The following is a 21,676-nucleotide window of genomic DNA, read 5'->3' as shown; positions in this document are numbered from 1 at the left end:
TCTGGAGGTGTCCTATGACTACTCCTGTGGTCTGATGTGTCAGATAAGGCTTAAACAGAGAACGAGACTAAATGCTGTTTACTCCTAACCATGCCTCACATTCTTTGGAAATGATGAAAGAATCATAAACTCAAAACCGTAGTGAAGGCAGGGCTTTCAAAGCAAAAAAAAACAACAACAACAACAAAGAGTTTTGCGCACAACCCAGGTCTGAATCAAAAACGGCAAGGATTTTGTTCTTGACTCTTTTATTTCTTTCTTTTTTTGTGACAATAGTCATATTGACGTGCCCTGAACATAGTGTTGAAGTGTCTCTCCTTCTAGTTGGCAGAAAAACAGCTAAAAACAAAGAAATAAACAACTCTCAAATTGCATCAAAGTGATTTTTCCTTTCCAGAATATGCTGTTCTTTTTTATGTCTGTTTTTAAAAAATAGAGCATAAAGTAATATATTACTTTAAAAAAGATTTTTCTGTACTTGTGTATTTTTCTACAAAACATTTTTTTTTTTTTTCGTATTCCTGCAGTTGACTTGTTATCAAACGCTGTGGCATGCACATTGCACATGCAATTCTCGAGGTAAATGCTTCTCTATTATTTTTTTTTTTCTGACAAAAACTTGCTTATTTTCAGTTTCTTCTTTTTTACAGTGTGACTCCCACATCGGCATTGTATTTTAAATTGTCACGTGTTTTGCCAAACATGAACTGAGGTTGTTAGTAATGATTAATTACAGTATGACAGACAATGAGAAATGTCAATGTCCTATCCAGACCAACGCTCGTCTTTTCTCTCACAGCCACACGCACAGCAAGAAGTTGAGAGAACATCATGCATGCAAACGAGGATGACTGAAAATCATTCGCTTGGTGAATATTGTCAAACATATCATCATGGACCTGATCACAAACACACACACACAACGTTCACAGAGACACATCATTTCCTTGACTCTTCTTGCAATTCAAAACAGGTTGGTATTGCATATATAGAGATACTCTCAAGTCTCATGAAGCTAAATGCCTAACATGGATCAAAGAAACCAAGAGACATCTTCACTGCAGCTGTATAAATGTGTAAAGAGGGGATGTGCGGTCTAAATAACGGTGAATAAGGCACTGATTAATCTCAGTAATACATTCCTAAGAATGCAGTTCTCAAAAAAAAAAACAATGACAACAAAAACTAATAACGCTCAACTAGCAAGGGGAGACATGAAACTTGAATCCTGTGTCTAATGTTTACATCCTCAAGGACAATATACTCACCGGTTGTGGACACACTTAAACAAACAGTCTCAAAAGGAGAGCCACACACTTACCAGTTTCATCAGTAATGCTACATACAGGACTCACTCGAGTGGGATTGTGCATGTTAATATGTTAGTAAATGCTACATACATTGTCTAATTTGCGCATGCTTAAAAGTTGGACTCGTTCGGCAGCGTGTCTGTGTATGCAGAGTCATTCCACAGAGGATAAAGAAGACTGAGATGACGATGGTAATATGGGCCAAAAGACACAAAGATTAGTGGGACACAAGAGACAAGTTTTGGCAGAAAAGGCCCGGTCATTATTTCACCCATGCAATTTGATTGGCTGTGTTACATGTTCCTGTGCAGTTTGATTGGCTGTGTTACATTTCCTGAACACAGGACCGTGCACCATCGGTGACAGACACATAGTACGACTCTCAGTGTACAGGTCATTGACATAAACATGGAACAGAAAAAGGTGAGACTGACAAGAGCCAGAGCCACTGGCTGCAGAACAACGTGGATCACAGCGCCACCTGCTGATCTTGTAGAGGTAGTGGAGCTCAGTTACCTTCTCACCATTGACTAGCACATCAAAATGTCAAAGGGACTTTTTAGGTTAGTTTAAAGCAGGGGTTCTCAATCTATAATGTAAATCTCTATTTTAATATAGAATTTATTTAATAAATAATTCATTTAATAATTGAATAAGAAACACATTCTAAATAGAGAATTATAAAAATAATTTAAATAAATAAATTAAAATCCTATTAAATTAAGATTATTATTAAAAGAGTAAAAATAGATGTAAATAATAATAATTGTAAGAATTTTATGCCAGCCTAACCAATCCTTGTTTACTTAATATCTAAATGCTCTTTAAAGATGTATACAACATGTTTATATCAATATGGCTGATAGCTAGTCAGCTCTTCCTCTACTATCTTTTATCCTTTTCATTGTTTTCCTTCTTGATAAAAAGTGTTCACAGTTACAGAGACTCGAGGTCAGATGCATGCTTCGCACTGTCATTAACGCTCAATGATACGGCTGAGAAAGTGTTTCCATGGAAACATCCGAGGACGGATGGGTTTCTGTCACGGCCCATAACGGCTCACTATCACAGAGCTCCACACCATCTACACTAAACTCACACCAAAACAAGTATGGCAATACAAAGAGCAGCTGTGTCAAATACAAAAACAGGTAGAAAAAACTAATTATAAGCATCATCATCATCATCTTCATCATCAGCAGCATCATTATCATCTTCATCAACAATTATCTTCATTTATGCAATCATCTTTATACACACATTATCATTATCGACATGAAATCATATGTAAAGTTGGAGAGGTTCTCTCTCTCTCTCTCTCTTTTCTCCCCATCACCTCTCTGTCTGTGTTTCCCCTGGAAGACTGGAAGAGCACATTTACGGCGGTGTAAGGGAAAAGAAACACACGTGTCATTTACATATTTGTGTATTTTACGTGCTATTATATCCGCATTTTTGTGCAAGTGAGCAAATCATCTACACACTGATGGAGGAATGTAAATAAAAAGTTATAAAATGTCAAGCTTAAAAATAATTGTGCTATCCATTTATTTCTGATTCGCAAATTCGGCACCAAATCTGGTAGAAAACATTGCGAACTTCTCTCTGGTCACCCATTTACTGGGACGAACATTAGCAATGGCTTCTTCTCCCCTTTCCTCCTTCAGGAGCGAGGGATCTCACAGAGAGAGAGAGAGAGAGAGAGAACGCCAGGGACATGACCAAAGAGCCAACGAATCGATCCCCCCTCCCCCTTTTTATCCAAAGTTTCTTTATGTATTTTTTTTTCTCTCTCTTTTTTTTCAATCATGCAGGATTTCCGAGGGATTTATGTTCTGGGAGTCCAAACAAAGCTGGGCAGTGCAACAGAAGATTCAAACTCCAATGTATCCAGTGAGAAGCAGAAGACGAAGCCGTAGAGGAAGAAAGAGTGAGGAGCATTTCATTTTTTCTCTCTCCTATTATTATTATTATTATTTTGTCTGTGATTCTTCTTTCTTGCATTTGGGGGTCTGAAGTGCAGGGTGGGCTTTCCTGATTTAGCTCAGGTGAGTTCATCTCCAACTCCACCCACAAGTTCCCCGCACGGGCGAACGAACGCCTCCCCCTCACTGGGATGATTATTAACAGTAAACACAGATGATAAAACTCATCGATATTTCCCAGCATCTGGACTGATTTTTGCAATAAACGAATCTCCTGTTAAGTTCTGCAAAATAAAAAGTGCTCCACCTTTTTTTTTTTTTTTTTTTTTTAACGAGTGCTAAAGAGTTCCCAGCAGCTCATTTCCGGAGGGACTGCGTGAAATGTCCTGGGGAACGAAGTTCAGACATTCCTCCTCCTTATCAAAACATTATTATATTCTTCAGAAAAAAGGCTAAGAACAGGATTTCGTATTCAGAAGTCTTCATATTCAATGGCAGCTGTCCGTGGCTTTCAGGGAAACACTCGGCAGCAAAGGAATCGGAAAAAGAAACGAGAAATAGAAAGAAACGAATCATGCCTTGATTTCCCCTGTGGACATTCAGCGCTCTGCCTAGTGTTTCCCCGGACTGAGTGGCCAATCACCCCTCCCCGTCCCAGAGGCTAGCACCAGTCATCCTCATCAGTCTCACTGTAGGGTTCATGGAGGCCCTTCCTGGGCCCTCTGGGATGAGGAGGCTTATGAGTTCCCGGGTGAGCGGGTGTGTGGTGGTGGGGAGAGGGCGAAGACGAATGGTAGCCGTTTGGCATGCGCCGTGGATGTGGCTGGCCCTGAGGGGGGGTGCTGTGGCGGGAAGTCCTGGGGGAATGTGGGTGAGGGTTGCCCTGCACAGGGCTTTGCTCGTAGGATGGAGGCTCGTGGTGATTGAACTCGTTGTCTTGCTCGTCGTAGAAAGCATCGCCCTCCACGCTCTCCGTGGGGTCAGGGCCCCAGTGTTCATGACGGGTAGAGCGAGGAGAGCCGTGGTGGGGAGGGGGAGGCGGGGGCTCGGGGCCGGGCGGACTGAACCGACGGGAGGTCGGGGTGGGGTGTCGGTTCTGCTGGCCCGGAGGGGGAGTGCCTCCAATGGGCTTACGGACCACGGGAGAGTAGGTGACGTGGGGTCGGGGCGTGGCGGGGGTTTGGGGAAGCTGACGCCGGCCGCGGCGGGGCGTGCTGGTCCCAGAGGTGGAGGGGACTGGACTGCCGCTTACTGAACTACTGCCCTACATGAAAATGGAACAAGGCAAATAAAACAGAACCACAAAATTAACCACACAACAAGAAGAAGGACAGTAGGAGATGACACACACACACCACAGTCAGAGAAGAAAGAGCGCAGTCATGAGAGAGACACACGAATGAGAGACATTGCAAAGCAGCAAGATGCAAACAGCCATAAAATAAACGACCAAACGTGAAGCAACATATCACAGGGAAAAGAGAGGACACAAGAAAGAAAAGAACAACAGAAAGAATTGAATTCTGTTGCACGTGAGAAAGTTACTTGTTTAATTTTGGTCTTGACAAAACTAGGCTAGTGTTGTGAATACAAATGAAACTGAAAAAGAATTCTTTCAGACTAGTCAACATTATTTTTGGTCCTGGCTATCACAATATTGTTGGAAATGATATTGTCACAATATAAATGAATAGCATAAACTGACTGGGACAGAAATAAAATGTTGATTCTTGAAGTTAAACCATGTTTTAATACAAGAAACAGATGGGTTCTCTGCACAAATCATTTCACTAAATCAGTATTTTACTCGTGTTTTTCAGTAAAAATTCCAAAACATCCTAACAACAACAACAAATCATACTGACCCCAAACGTTTGAATAAATATCTGTATATGTTAAACAGAATTAAGACATTTATTCAAATTCATGAAGTTTTAAATAAAGTTTAATAGTTTTCTCATTGGCTTTCTAACAATGTTCAATCTAACTAATGTTTATTCTTAAAACAAATACAAAAAAAACTATTGCTCATGAGTTAGGAACATTAAACCCAATTAAATAATGATTGTATGATTAATGTTTTTAAAAAAACTTGGCTTCTAAAGTAAATGTAACTTTTTAAATGGATGTTTGAGTAATTTTTCCCTAGTAAAAAATGTCATAATTTATTTCAAATACATTAGCACAATCAGATATACTTCAGTATATCTTTAGTTGGACCTCAGCATTACATCCACACAATTAAAGAGCATTAAGCACAAAATATGTTGTACTTTAAGTACACCAGATTAGTATACCAAAAGTATAAATGTGTAAATATATTTGTAGTATATACTTAGCACAAAATAAATGTACTTCAAATACATTTTAGTATATATATATATATTTTTTTTTCACTAGGGACCGAAAAACAGTGAAAGCAAATCTCTGATAAAGGAAATGATTTTTTCAGTGCTGCATGTGTCATGTGTCTCTATGTGCATTATGAGCAAATGTTCACATGATCTGAATGAATCGCCCACCTGTCTGTGAGTCAGGCACTCTCTGCCCTCACTCGGGGAGCGGGACCAGCGGCGGTCTCTCTCTCCAGACCCTCTGTGGCCGTAGTCCCCTCGTTCTCTCTCGTGTCCGTAGTGCTCCTTATCTAGAGAACCGTGATGGTGATGGTGATGATGGTGGTGCTTGCGGTCTTTGGCCCGGCCCCGGTCCCGCTCCTTAGATGGCAGGTCTCCTGACTGTGTGGTGGTGCTGAGGTCAGTGCCAAGACCTGCTGGGCCACAGCCAGAGAGAGGAAAAAGGCCATTCCTATTAGCCCTCCTTCTAAAAGTAAGGCAAAAACCATCATGTGTTTGTCTCTGACCTGTGTCAGCATCAGTGTAGCGGCTCAGGGAGCGCTCTGACGCACGGTGACTGCGGTCTCGGTGGCGATGTCCATGTCTTTGACCCTCTTCTGGGATAACCCTGTCCATGGCGTAGTCCTCGCCCCGCACTGAACGGCCTTGACGCCCGTGGCACAAAGATGAAGCTGAACGTTTCATCGGACTGTTATCGGTGATAGTCTGCTGAGAGAGCCGGCAAAGTAGAGACAGAGGGGAGAGAGAGAAAAGACAAGAGAGCGAAGGAAGAGAGAGGATTCTGTTTATTGGAAACTAATGGGTCTGGAAGATTTGAGACGGGAACTTCATTTCCATAGTATTTCCTAAAGACAAGCAGATGGTTGTATGAATTTATGGCCCTGTTTACATCTGGTATTAACATCCGTCTTGGGTGAGTGGGGAGGTTTCTGATTTTGTGACTATATACACATCACTTGCATTACTGTTCAAATGTTTGGGGTCAGTAAGAATTTTTTTTTATTTTGCATATTGGCATGATATATGTTCATGTGACACTGAATACTGGAGTAATGATGCTGAAAATTCAGATTTGCATCACAGGAATAAATAAAAGTTTTTAATGTATTTAAAAAATAAAGCAATTATTTTACATTGTAATAATATTTCGCAATACTACTATTTTAACTGCAGTTTTGATCACATAAATGGAGCATTGGTGAGCACCTTAAAAAAAACTGCAAACTGATATAATCCAAAATGTATATTTATGCCTCTCTAAAACAAATCTTATAAGCTTCTTATATGTTTAGATATTTAACTGGAAAACAAGATAAGCATCATGCACCCATCTGTATATAGTGCTGACAATCTGTGCCCAATCATATGTTAACACCAGGTGTAAATGGGGTCTATGATGACTTAATTCTGTAGGTCTGGGAGTTGGTGTGCTTTGATTGTGAATGACCTGATGGACACGCTCAGCTGATACCAGCAAACAACTAAAGAAATTCACCATGCAGGATCCGATTAGAGGAGAAAGACAGAAAAAGATATAAAAGACCAGAGAGACAAACTTGAAGATAGTTACAAAAGGCCGTGCCTTGCATGCAGCAAGGACTGAATCTATAAAAAAAGTTAAAAATACTCATGCATGAATACACATTTGAGAGAAACACGTTTCTTCAGCAGACTGACACTCACAGTCATGCACACCACAGCGAGAGCAGAGAGAGACCTGTCCAGAGGTTTATAGGGACGTGCAGAGTGGGGTGGTTTGCAGTGACTCAAGCCCTTTCCACTCGTCGGACCTTGTGTGATCTGAATAATCTCATTACCTGTCCTTTCTCAGGAAAGCGTGAATTCGACTGTTTTCACTATTAAACACTATCAACACTGATACCTAGAGGCATGGATGCAGCATTGCATTCAATAAAACAACAAATAAATAACATGCCCTAGAAACACATGCCCCCCCCCCCCCTTCAACCCACTGAACACCAAAAGATCTCTGCACGTCTCTGTTCAAAAAACACAGTCATACATAAACACACACACCAGCACAGAAAACTGCACACTCACACTTATGCACACATATGCACACACAAACATAACATGCACATGAACACACAGTACACAATGAGTGTTGCAAAGCACACAGATAGCAGATATACATTAGGAGGAGGCAGACAAGGAGTTTTGTGTGATTTGATCTGCAAGCTATTATCCTTGGCAATTGAATCGCCATTGGCTAGTAAATATTTTAGTTTACTCGTCAGTAAGTCAAGCTTTCTAATAATCAAGTATTATTTACTAGAACTATATTACTATATATTACTAGAACTAGTAATTAGAAGTAAACTTGATAACCTTGTTTGAATGCTTATTAGTCGTTTTAGCCGAAAATTTTAACTGGACTGGTGGTGGTGCTTTTTTGGTAATTCAGTAAAATTTTGGGGACAAAAACTACAAAAATACTGATAAGATAATAATAATAATATGATTCCTACTAATAAGAACTATAAAACACACTAAGGATTACTAAGGATTAATGAGCTGCTGGTGCCCAGCAGATGACATGGTCGGTCCACTTAGTTTTTTCGTGGCCACGACGTATTAACTCGTGGGAGGTAACAACATCCTTATGTCGACTTCTTATGTTGAGGGAATGACATATTTTTCTCGTGGCCACGTCTATAATTAATACTAGTAAATAATAGTAAATAGTAATAGTAAATAATCGTCTTTCCCTCGTAATATTTGTATATTATTATTATTGTTATAAGACAATTATTATTTATTATTATTTAGTTATATTTTATATTTGTTTATATAAATTTTTTGCTTCATTTCGATCTCTTTACTTCACATTCTGAATACTTTAGTAAATAATAGTCTACTGTAAATACTCGACATGCAAATCAAGCTTTGATTATGCTGACTGGAATTTTTGCTTTAAATTCAACATATTTCATTTTATTATTTTATTTCATATTTCATTTTATTTCCGTTAATTAATAGACCATAATTATAAATACTATAGTGTTTCGTTGAGGAATTAATCATTCACATAGTTTAGTTTGTAAATGAAAACACAACATGCTCATGCCAATAAAGATTTGACTTGATATGACAAATTAGTGTGTTGTTATCACATTCCCACGAGTTATTATGTCATGGCCATGACAAAACTAAGTGAACTGACCGTGTCATTTCCCGGACACCATAGCAAACAAATCTGTCTGAAATCTGTCTGTCCTGTACAGATAATAATAATGCCCCAGTATGCAAAAAATTTCTTGAGTGACAAGAAAATTGTGTAAGACTTGATAATTTTGATTCATTAATGCAAATCAGTTATAACTGTCTATTACGATTGAAAAAGCTTCAAGACTCTTAACAACTGAGTCAATGATTTATCTGTCATATAAAAATATTATCACAGAAGTCCCTCAGTATATTAAAATGTTTTAGTAAAAATATATCTATATAAATATTTAATTTTCTTTTAAATATAGCAATAAACAGAAATATTAAATGAGCCTTCCTAAATTGCTTTCATTTGGTTAAAAATGATTTTACTTTAATGTTTTCTGTATTATGGTTGAAATGTTTCCTCTGAATGAAGAAGAAGAAAAAAATTATATTGTCAAAAGGCCAATAATGAAAAGAAAAATTCCAGTATTTTTTTCCTGAGTTATTCAGGCCCGAGTTATGTAATTTCCATGGAGACAGAAATACAGATGCCAGAGTCAAACAGAGAGTGATAATGGAAAGAAAGTAATAATGAAGGAGAGAGGTTGCACATACAGCGAGATTATCTCCCCGGTGCCGTCCTTTCCTCCGAGGCTGCTGAACAGCCATTTCCATACAAACACAAGACACCACAAATATGTCCAAACAAATACACACATAGAAAGCACATTGGGCCGCATTAACACAAGACAAAAGCACATTAACAGTGGGTGACCCAAGGCATGAGAGAGGAAGAGAGATTGCACTCAAAAGAAGAAAAAGTTGGAGATGGGGTTTCGTGCATGAGTAAACAAGGACGGGGTGGACAAAAACACAGAGTGAAAGAGGAGAGGAAATAGAGAGAGATATAAATAAAGAGAGAGAAAAGAGACACAGAAAACCTGGTTAGACACAGAAGCAGTGGAGACAAAAAAAAAAAGACACTTACCACAGCAGCACACACACTGAGGACCAGAGGCAGTGTTAGAGACACGTCACAGTGCACCACACAGAATGATACGGTGAGGAACAGTACAGTGATCACGAGACACAGTAGCTATAGAGAGGTAAACTACTACAACACTGCGCACACACACAGTACAGGTATAAGCATGAGACCACACCAACAAAACTCTCTTGTACTTAGTTTCAGAAATGTATGTAAACCACTGTCTACAAGTTGAGTGTTGTGTAAGTACAACACGTACTCTACCGTTCAAAAGTTTGGAATCGGTATGATTTTTTTTTGTATGTTTTTGAAAAAATCTCAAATGCTTACCAAAGCTGCATTTATTTGTTGACCAAAACAGTGAAAGTAGTACTATTGTGAAATATTATAAAATTTGTATTGTTTTCTATTTAAAATTTAATTTATTCCTGTGATGGCAAAGCTGGATTTTCAGCATCATTACTCCAGTCTTCAGTCACATGATCCTTCAGAAATCATTCTAATATGCTGATTTGCTACTCAGCTATCATCAGTTATTGTTCATGCAAAATTATTTATAATGGTCCTTATTTTTAATTATGATCAATGTTCAAAAGAATGTTTTCCTACTTAAAATTGGCAAAAACTGGATATTTTGATTAATCAAAAGTTTAAATGAACAGCATTTATTTGAATTAGAAATGTTTTGTGACAGAAGTGTCACTTTTGATCAATTTACTGCATTCTTATAAAAAAATAAATAAAAATAAAACAATGTACTACTGCCTTCAAACCTTTAAACGGTACTTTAATTACATAAACTTGGGATACATTAACACGCACACAAACACATGCTCACACAAATCTCAGTACCAACTCCCAAGTCACTGCTTGCTTCCCCTCAAATTTCACTGAGCTTTATGACCCTGAATGAAACAATTCAAACTTGGCCAAAATATAATAACATCAAAAATAGAAGGGAAGCATTTAAAGTAATACTGGGCTGTGAATACAGAACGTTTTGTTTATAGTAAAGACAATGTAAAAAACACTGAGTAACTTTTTTACTGAGGGAGTAAGTCAGAGTTAGCCAAACTCAAAATAAAAATAAGAATTTAAGAAAATGAAAGGTAAAGAGAAGGAGAGAAGGAAAGACATATTCATAGAAATTCAAGGAGACAACATGAGAAAATAGTTTATTCAGAAAAAAGGAAGCAAACCCAATCCTGCTTTTCTAATCTGTCATCCCACAGCATCATGGGATAGCCAAGTGTTCACTTGATATAGATGGATGCAGTATGTCATGTGGGTATTGTGTTTAATGAATACAAAGCCTCCAGATGTCCTGTTCATGTGACATCCTGCTTTTTGTATAATGTGTAGAAGGGAAGTGTGTATAGTAGGGTCTATATTAGGGTCTGTATGAATGAGGAGGAGGCTACTTGAGGGCCAGTGATGAGAAACATAAAAAAAAACACTTAAATTATACCCTGTAGACCACAAATCTTGCCCTGGAGGTCCAATGCACTGCAGAGTTTGGCTCAAACCCTGATCAAAGTCACCTGCCTGTGATTTTCTAATGATCCCAAAGACATTGATTAGCATGCTCAGGTGTGTTTGATTAAGGTTAGAGCCAAACTCGGCAGGAAAGTGGATCTCGAGGTCCAGATTTGAGGATCCCTGCTGTAGACCATCTAGATCTATATAAAATATGCATCATAAGTAATGAGGGTGCATGTTGTAATATGCTAGAAATCATGTATCTAGACAATTATAATAAGTCAGTGTTTGAATGCAAAAAAAAAATGTATTCTTGAATACATCACATATATTCAAACACATATTCTGATAATTACAAATACTTAAAATGCATATTTATGGCAGATATGCTGATAAAACTATTTAATACTGAACGATCAAGCTTTGTTTCGTGTGAAGTGCCTCAAGGATCTGTTCTGGGCCCAACATGTTTTCTCTCTCTCTCTTTCTTTTTTATGTGCAACATTAAAATGCATATTTTCTAGAAACTAAATTTTTTTCCTAATTTTGTCTGTTTGCAAAGATTAATATACTCCTTGATCCAAAGTATTGTAGACACCTGAACATATGTCCCTAATGAAAATGTAATTCATGTTGCTATACCATCTTATACACTACAACTCAACAGACTGTATACTTGACTTAAAGTACCATTTAGCAATCTAGTATTGTTATTATGACTTTAGCAACTTAACATAATTGACTTGTTTGTGTAATTCACTCTCAAACTTGCTCATACAGGACATCAATCCATTGCAGATGCTATAATAAGTTTTCTTTGCTTTATCTGGTCAATGAGCACATCTGTTTAATGCAAAGGCAGCAATGGAAAGTGGGTTGGAGGGTAAAGAAAGGAAGGACAGATGTGAAAAAGGGTTTATAAGAAAAGGAAGGGGGAAAACACGAAGGAATGACAGGATGAGACGCTCACTTGGTTGTCTGCTGGGAGTCGAGGCATGGAAGCAGCCCTGCCATGGCCTTCCATCGGCAGATAGTGCTCAGTGTCCGAGTACTCGTCCTGCCCCATCTCTCTCATCTCTACTGTCTGCAGAAACAGAGGGAGACCATGCATGACTGCCCAGGGACAGCAGGCAAGAGCGAACGCCAGGGGCCTGAGAGACAGGCCTAAGCACAGCGGATGGAAGGAGGACATCTCCACCTTCATCTCTTCCTTCACTCTCTGGGGAGAAGCAAGAGTAGCAGGACAGTCCTGCCCCAGCCTCTGTTCTATACGTCACTGCTGTTGGGTTTGCAAAAAGTACATGCATATGCAATACATGCAGGGCTTCAACTGCAGGATCACGGAGAGAAGATCAAGAGCTTATGGTATTATAAACTACTCTCTCAGATCACAAACAGGATGTTCTGTGAACCAGCATCAAATACATAGACATATAGCTTGACTCGATTAGTTTAAAGCACTTCTTTTAAAGGTTTAGACATAATTTGCTCACCCTCATATTCTTCTCTAAACAGTATGACTTTTGTTCTTCTGTAGAACACAAAAGGAGGACTTTGAAGATTTTGCTGGTTACTCCTCATTGTGCAATTACAACAATTGGGGCTGAAGTTTTCAAGCTCCAAAAAAGAAAAAAGAAAAAAGAAAAGAAAAAAGAAGACGAAAAAGATTTAGGAATGATCTGATGCTGTAGACTAATTACTGTAAAAAAACAAAAACAAAATATAATTTGTTATTTGTACAATTCTTTTACAAAGAGCTGTTGAATGCTGTGACTGGATCACTGAGTCAATGAGTGAACTGAACTCTGATTCAAACGGACAAGTTTTGTAAACTTTCATTCATAAGATCTGACTCAAATAAATAATTCAAACACAAATAAGACATTGCTTTTCTTATGAACATAGATGTTAAAATGATCCCATTAAATAGTGACATGAACCTCAGTCAACTAACTACAATATTCCTTCAAAAAATGAAGTGCACAATAATTTTATGGACCATGCAATTTATTATTATTATTATTATTATTTTGTCATTTTAGAGATCAACAACCCCAGTCCTCATTCTCCCTCATTATGTTGTAATGACAGGATATTTTAAAAAAATTCACTGCATGTTTTATACAAATAAAGAAAGTCATATGAGCTTTAATTGACATGAGGGTGAATAAAAGATGCCTTTTTTTTTTTTTTTTGGGGTGACCTATGCCTAACCTCTTGCAATCAAAAAAAAAAAAAAAAAAAAAAAAAACTGTTCTCACTGTACCACACAATACTATCTCACTGTTTCTGACTTTCATCTGCTTAGGAAAGCAACTTTAGAACTGTGTTTTACAGCTTTTATTTGGTTACTTCTTATCCTGCCTTCCTCATCAATAAGCTTTGGATAAAAGGGGCTGCTGTTCCTGTCATGAATTTAAGAACAGTTGAGCCGGGCAGGAGTGTCTCACCTCCTGACAGTACAATGACACTTACAACACTGCCCAAGGGTTTCAACACCCTTCCCAGACAGTCGAATATGGATGCATATATTCAATGACATGAGCTTCACCATACAAAGCAGACATGTATGTAAGAGTCATAAAAGAACATAAACAGTAACAGAAGGACACAAAGACTGAGGGGAAATATAAGACAGAGAATAAGAGAGCGTGGAAGATAGTCCATCAAAGTCCATCAGTTTTTACTTAGCAACAGAGAAGGGCATTTGTTGCTGTCTGGAAATGAGATGCACATGGATGAGGGATAGACAGACCAGCCATTCAGGGTTATGAAAACAAACCGCTCCAACGGACATCCTCCACAAAAGACCGTGAATATCTGAGTTGCTGTCTTATAAAGGCAGAGAAAACATTATTGATCCACTGAGACGTCCCATGGTTTGACACTACATGAACGTTCTGAACTCTTATGACAAACATTATCAAGCTGCGAGGGAGTTATATGCTGCTGGAGAATTCATATCTGATGAAATAGTGGTTTTCACATCACAAAAATATAGTATACTCAGTATTACAGTAGCATGTGGAAACAATCTCACCTGCATTTATTGTTGTACTATCATACCAATCTGGTTATGTTTGAGTTTAAGAGCACAGTGTAACCCAGACGTAATTTTTTTTATCATTTCAAGCATTTACATAAATACCCTCACCAAAAATTGTAAATGAGACAGGTCAGGCTCTGTGTACCTGAGACTGTCTGCGGTTATCTGCGGGGTCGTCTGGGTGTTGGCCTTCAGGACTCCAGCTTCCTGCTTTCTGAGACATCTCCTGGGCTCGCGCTGTCACCCATGATTGGCTCTCTGGGATCCTTTCATCAACAGGGCTGAAAACACACCCACATTTAGTCAGATTACAAGCTCTCTACACTCCATGAAGGGCTTAAGGCTCTGGCTTGATCTTTCTCATTAGATGTCCACAAGAGTCAACGACAAGGAACAGTTGTACAGTGGCCTGGTCTTTATCAACATTTGTTGTATGTAGAATAAAAAGTTAGCTTTATTTATTTATTTATTTATTAATCAATCACTCATAGGTTTTGTATTTTGATAAATATTGAAAAGAACTGAATTTTTTTTTTTCAATGCATTCATTTTTCTTTTCTTTTTTGTAAATTATAGTTTTTGTCCAAGGAATTATATATTAATTAACTTTATTATTATTTTTTTTAAAGTTGTTTTGTTGTTGCTTTAACCACAATTCATGTCTTTGGAAAACTATGAAAGAAGAGGATAAAACATTTTTTTTGCTGTTGTTTTAATTCAGTATTTCATTATGTCATATTTATTAATTTGAGTACATATTACTTTGACAAAAATGAATACTGGTCATTCTTAACCATGATTGGGTTATTTGTAACTCATATTTAATTATTGTCATGTATGCATTAATCTCAGCTTTGCTACTATTGACAAAATATGAATAAAAAATCTCTTTGTTTATATTTACATTGGCAGATTCCTTAATCATTTAAATGAAACTATGAACCTTAACACTGGGAAAGAGACTGGGGAGAAAATGGAGAGGTGCTACTCACAGATGATTTGCAGGGTGCAGTTGTGTTTCGGGAAGGCCAGTGAGTCCCTGTCCCACATCCTGGCTTGGAGACGGCGGCTCCAGACGCTGAAACATTAATGGCGTTCGATTCTGTGTAAGATACAACATGGCCTACAGCTGGTATCAGGCAAGCTGATGGGAAAATGGGGTTGGGGAAAGATATGGGATGCAGAGCATCCCATGTGCGAATGGGGAGGGAATCCAGCAGCGGTCAGTCAGGAGGCATTCCAGGAGCATTATGGGTAAATGGGTTTCCTGTGAGTTGTTTTGCCTGAAATCTGCTGATGGTACCATGCTGAGAATTCATTTACTTTCATTGTCCCAGTAAATGAATAGTTTCTGTAACCACCTGGCTGCTAAAGAGTGGTGATAAACCTGGGTGTCATTCAGTATGAGCTCATCTGTAAGCTGCTGTACACCTAAACATAGCAGATATGTTTAGAAGATCTTTCAAATGTTTAGGGTCAGTAAGATTGTTTTATATTTTCATTCAGCAGGGACATGTTAAATTAATCAAAAGTGACGGTAAAGACATTTATAAAGTTATGAAATATTTCTATTTCAAATAAATGTTTTTTTCAAACTCTATTCATCACAAAATCCTGAAAAAAAATCAAGGTAAAAAATAAAATAAAATAAAATAAAATAAAATAATAATAAATGTTTCTAGATGACCAAATCAGCATATTAGAATGATTTCTGAAGTATCATGTGACAGAAGACTGGAGTGATGATGATGACAATTCAGCTTTGTCATCGAAAGAATAAATAACTTTTTTAAGTGTATTAAAATGTAAAACAGTCACATAACATTGTAAAAAAAAGTACTTTATTTTTAGGCAAACCCATATGAGGCCTCTTTCAAACACATTTTAAAATCATACTGACTCCAAACATTTAAAATTTAGGGTCTGTCTCTTCTGGGAAAACAGATTAAAATATTTTGACTCATCCTCTATTTACATAGATTTATTTTTTGTCCAATCAAATGCTTTATAGAATGAGAATGTCATTACCCCAGATACCAAAATGTGTAGAAAGTCACAAATCATAGTGATGTTATTAGCCTCTAACCAATAGGTTATTTAATAAAAAAAAGGGACAAGTCCTTTGATTATGTCCCACCCAAACTTTCTGTACGTGGATCAGTACGATTACTCTTTTTTTAACAACCCCAGAGCTTGAAAAGCTGTTACTCTTCAGAGCCATTTTTTGTGTTTTTCAACCCATAAAACAGATACTTGGTACCACCAGCCAAAATGACACCTTGAGTTTGGGAAAATGAAGGAAGAAAAAAATAAAAATCAACCTATCCAGTGAGAAACACAAGATGCATGTAGTATGTAAAGCAGGTTTCATATTCAACTTTCATGAGAGGAAGTAATAGTTGATAAAAGAATGATAGCTGATAAAAGAAAAGGAATCATCTGTGACTAACATGCACAGATCGAGTTTTTTACTTAACACTATCTAATGAATGAATTAGAAGACTGTATGAGAAAAAGCTTAGCAAATTCAAATGGTATCTGCCAAAACTACTACATCCACTTGAAAAATCATTACAGTTACCACTAAGAGTGTACAGGCCAGCTCCAAGTCTACAAAACTGTGTTCGACTTTCATGTGGATGTAGAGTTGTGGATCACAATAACAAAACAGTAAACAATGTAGATCAGGCCCATGTTGCATTACACTCTACTATTCATGCTGATATTCATCATCTATGAAAACACATGTTTATACCACCTTCATATGAGCTACTGAGGAAATTAAAGTGTGTTTAACTGCTAAAAAATATATATTATTTTGTACTCTTTCTGCAACCAAAAACATAGTAACTGCTAATAATCAATAGGATTCAATTACAGAAGGACACACACTGTTCCGTTATCCAGCTGGAAGAATGAATGGACATAATTAAAACAACCTATTATAGATACTGAAATATTAAACCACCCACTGCAAGTGACTTCATAAAATGAGGAATTAAGTCAGTCAGTAAATTTGGTAATGAATTATTAATCTAGAGGTTTATGTGGAAGCCAGTAATCATGCAATTACAGATTATAAAACCCTTTTAAGGGGCAGCCTCTTACAAGACATCACAGGTTTATTCTATTTACTTAACTCTTTGGAAGGAAGCCAAAAATGTCATCAAAGTGATTTAAAAGTCACAAATGTGATTAAAATCCTCAGATTATGATTATAAATCCAGTTTTTAATAAAAAGATTAGTTGTGAGATGAGATGTGGCCTTCCTTTATCAAATTCCTTAAGCATTTATAATTGTTTTTACTAATTGAAGATATCAATTTAATGTTTCTGAATTCACAATTCAGTTATGCATACTTTGCATACTTTACTCTTTCTTCTATGTCTTAAATGACAACAACTACACTGTGCATACAAATGAGTGCAGAAGGTGGCCTGATTTTGCAGAGATGCATTTGTGAATGTAGTACTTTAATGGCAAATGATTGTTCTAAGTAACAGTTACATGTTGAGTTGTCATCACTAGTGACAGTTGATGCATCTTTGCAATTTAAAGATAAAGGGCAAACCAACTAGGCAAACCTAATGGACTACTAAATACAAAGGAGGCTATCACTCAGAGTGCATTGCCAAAAATGTATTCTCAGATTCCACATGAACTGTGACAAGCTGCAAGAACACAACATATGTACTGTGCTTCCTCATCTTTTTTGTCAGTTCTTTAGGTGTATTTACGTTTCAAAGTGGATGGTGAAAATGAGCATTTAGCACAGCTGAGGACTGTTTGCCACAGCTCATTGTGGACTGAGATTGTGATTGCAGGATGAGAGGATGATGGCATACCTGTTCATCGTGGATAGCCTGTGTCCGTTTGGCTTTACTTTGCCGATAGTACTCCATGATCATCATGGCAGCGTATATCTTTCCCACTGTCAGGTCTGTCGCTGCTGAGAAAAGGACAAGTTACCCTGCACGATTAGACATGGTGAGATGGACCCTGAGCGAGGGGGATGGGATTGAGGACGAGACGTGCACAAGACAAATGCAGACGCACAAATTCACATGCACAAACAAATAGTGTCAAATCGACACGCACACAGAGCCAATGGTCTTTTCACAAGCAGACTGATTAAAATGGCTAAAACTATTCACGCACTTCATTTTTATGATCAGTATATAAAATACTCCATTTCTATTGTTTTAAGTACAAAAGTATTGCAAGAACTGACAGCAAATTACAGCATAATTCCTGCATACACTAAACAAAGTTTCCAAAAAAAGGGTCTTTGCCACTTTATGGAACTGAGTTCACATGGAGAAGTTACTAAGAGTAACTTCAGACTAGGTTTACATGCCATGCTTAGTGGTGTTTAAAGCCATGGTCACCACCTCTGTATAGGATCTGCATAGAACAATGAAGATAAAAATTAGCATCAAACAATACAGTCCTAAATTACTTCATGCTGGCTGCAAACTCATCTAAAACATAGTACTAGCATTATCATTGTGTCAAAAGCTTTATTGCCTAATGTGCTACAGCAGCGCCATATTATCTCATGCTTTTTTGTAGCATCTAGCTAGCATTAGGCTAGCTAGTTTTAAGCATATTTCATAAGATAGTTAGCTTTAAGCATGTTTTTAACATGTCTTACCAGCGAGCTAGCACATACATCTCATGGGTAGCATAATAATGGTGCAATATATGTATATATTTTTTTTTTATAAAACTGTTTTACGTACATCTTGTCAGGAATCTCATAACCCCTGTAGTGAAAAGACATCTATAGAGGGTTGATCTATAGTAAGGCACCCCCTGGTCTCAGGCATAGTTAGCTGGACATACACCAATGTGTGTTATCAATGTCTTTTGTTGCACTTGTCTTAAAATATCTTTGTTAATATGTTTGTGTGTAAAGTTGCAGTCGACTGTAGTGGGAGGGAAGGAGCTAAACATGATAAAGCTAATGGCAACACACTAGGTGCTCGTGAAACATCATTAAACGCTTTTTTTCTGCACTAAGGCCCTAAATAAGTTCAAAGTAATTAAGTTTTTATGCACACTGACATAAATTATATCATTATACTAGTATACCCGATTTTTTAACCCTGCATACAATAACAACAGACTACTGGAGATGACAACGACAATAGATGAGTAGAGGGCGACCGATATATCGGTTTTGCAGATTAATCGCCACCGATAGTTGATTGCGGGAACAATCGGTTATTGGCAAAAATCCACACTGATAGTTTTTCGGGTTGCGTCCATTGCTGGAATGGCTGAGAAGACTCTGTTTTCATTATACAGTGTGAGAGCGGCCTCTAGTGGTTGAAATTACTGACAGCATGTGCTATTTGTTTAGACATGTGATGCTGCATGCTGAACAGAGCAAGAAACTTCAGACCCGGATTTAAATGCAGCTAACATAAAATCCTGCCGCGCCACTGAGAACCATTCATATAGTTTTACATTAAATTACATTCTATTACCCCTGAATCATTGTTAATGTACATAATGAATTGTATATTGAGCATTTTCATTGAAATGTTCTTCTTTATGTGGCTCTAATAATGTCCGTATGCTTCATTTATAGAGCTATAAAATAGATTGCTCTTTCCGCTTGCTCCATTTTTTTAAACACTGATCTTCAAACTTATCTATGCCTCATTGTTCATTACTGAAGTAAACTTGTGTCCGTTTTGTGAATAAATAAACAGTTTTAGATCGCTGCTCGAGTTGAATGCGTTGCGTCTGGAGTGTGTTTGCCATGTGTATACACCGGTGTGTATACCGGTGAGTTCTCTTAGACTCAGCGCTGCTCTTTTATTTTTATTAGATTATCATTGCGTTCCAGAATGGAAGCAGTTAAAGTATGTGCTGGTATAATTGTAGGGCCCTGTGATTTCCATGATGTGGAAAATGCAGATGGAATTGAGGAATCCAGTCATAAAACGGAATTCCCAGTTTAACGTGGAATATCACGAAATTTGTCAAATTCTGAATTAATTAATCAAAAGTAGGTCATTACAATTAAATCAAATCGCGATATGGAATAGTATCTGTAACCACTAAGCCACAAATGTCAATTTAAGTATGAATCCTGCATGTTCTGCATGACTCAGTTAATGAAAGGCACAGATGTGAGGTTTCATTTATTACACATATACTGAAGTGCGCGTGACACTCGCAGTGCTTTTAGTTTCTGTCGTCTCACTAAATGAGGACAAAAACACATGAAGAACATCTCCAGAACTACTCTGAGAGAGACTTCATGAGCATTTTACATTTGATTTGAGTAAAACTGGCGTCATATCACATACACAGAACTGTAAAAGTATTCAAGAAAACCCGTCAAAATATAAGTCCCGTTTGATTCGAAGACTATTTTTAGCAGAATGTACATAGCCTCCTCCTCCATCTCCTACAACTACTACTAAAACGAAACAAACATTTTTTTAAGGAATAATCACACAACATTTATTCCATGTTTTAATTTTAATAGTAAATACCCTTTGTTTGCCAAAAAAAAAGCTTGCTTAATTTTCAGTAATTCAGATAAATGCAATTAATTCATGCCTTGATTTGATAACCAGAAAAACACAGAGTTGTTTTTATGCATTCAAATAATTAGACATGCTAAAACATAGAATTTGGTAACAATAAAAAATATGGCGAGAAAAAAAAATATATACTTCATAGGGCCTTAAACGTGATTTTTGTTAAACTTTTATTAAATTGATGAGAAATTTTTCATGGTTTTAATTAATTAGACTTGACTTTTGATTAATTAACTTTAATTTAACTATTAAAAAGGAGTGGAGAAAAACTGGAAAAAAACTGAATCCAGAAAAATTTAAATGGAAATAGTGGAATTTGGAAAAAAATAACACGGAATTTAGGAAAAAATGAAACAGATTTCATAGGGCCCTATTAGAGTGCGGTAATTTCAACATTTACTTTTACTATTATTATTACTTTTATTATTATTACTACTAGTAGTATGTTTAAAAAAATAAATAAAGCACTGATTTAGTTTTTGTTCAGTATCCATTTTTAAAACTATCAGTTAATAAATCAGTATCGGTAAGTGGTCCGTAGCTATCGGTATCGGCAAAATCCACTAACGGTCGACCTCTATGACAAACGCTTCTGTGAAGACGTTCCAAGATAACCACATCTACAGTTTGCAAAGGCATTTTTATTGCTCATAACGTTTGGAAAGAAATAGTGCAGACACTAGACAAGGGTAAAACGTTCTAGTGTGCAGGTGTCTAGCATCTGTGTCAGCGCATGCTATCAAATAGAGTATACTTTGTAAGGCTATGCGTTTAGCTGTTCATTACAAAAACTAAAATATACTTTCTGCAACTACTCTCTTGTTGCATTTGCATGTATA

General features: G+C 37.1%; 1 protein-coding gene across 15 annotated transcripts in view; it reads right to left on the bottom strand.

Annotated features, from left to right (window-relative positions):
• Nucleotides 1-231: 231 nt before the first annotated feature.
• cacna1aa (calcium channel, voltage-dependent, P/Q type, alpha 1A subunit, a) overlaps nucleotides 232-21,676 on the bottom strand; it is a 114,434-nt gene continuing 92,989 nt past the window's right edge. For 5 of the 15 annotated variants that reach the window (XM_052550422.1, XM_052550419.1, XM_052550433.1 and 2 more), the window contains 7 exons: nucleotides 18,123-18,226; nucleotides 15,269-15,378; nucleotides 14,422-14,557; nucleotides 12,201-12,314; nucleotides 6,096-6,297; nucleotides 5,758-6,002; nucleotides 232-4,499 (listed from right to left, as the gene is read on the bottom strand). In XM_052550422.1, coding sequence (XP_052406382.1) covers nucleotides 3,897-4,499; nucleotides 5,758-6,002; nucleotides 6,096-6,297; nucleotides 12,201-12,314; nucleotides 14,422-14,557; nucleotides 15,269-15,378; nucleotides 18,123-18,226 — 1,514 coding nt within the window. In that variant the 3' untranslated portion in view covers nucleotides 232-3,896. Of the gene's footprint in view, nucleotides 4,500-5,757; nucleotides 6,003-6,078; nucleotides 6,298-12,200; nucleotides 12,315-14,421; nucleotides 14,558-15,268; nucleotides 15,379-18,122; nucleotides 18,227-21,676 lie in introns of all 15 variants that reach the window. The other 10 variants (XM_052550424.1, XM_052550421.1, XM_052550420.1 and 7 more) reach the window with 8 other exon arrangements.

This window comes from Carassius gibelio, chromosome B3, assembly GCF_023724105.1.
Source record: "Carassius gibelio isolate Cgi1373 ecotype wild population from Czech Republic chromosome B3, carGib1.2-hapl.c, whole genome shotgun sequence".
Lineage (NCBI taxonomy): Eukaryota > Metazoa > Chordata > Actinopteri > Cypriniformes > Cyprinidae > Carassius > Carassius gibelio.
The sequence above is the reverse complement of the archived record's forward strand: the minus strand, read 5'-3'. Positions and strand labels throughout refer to the sequence as shown.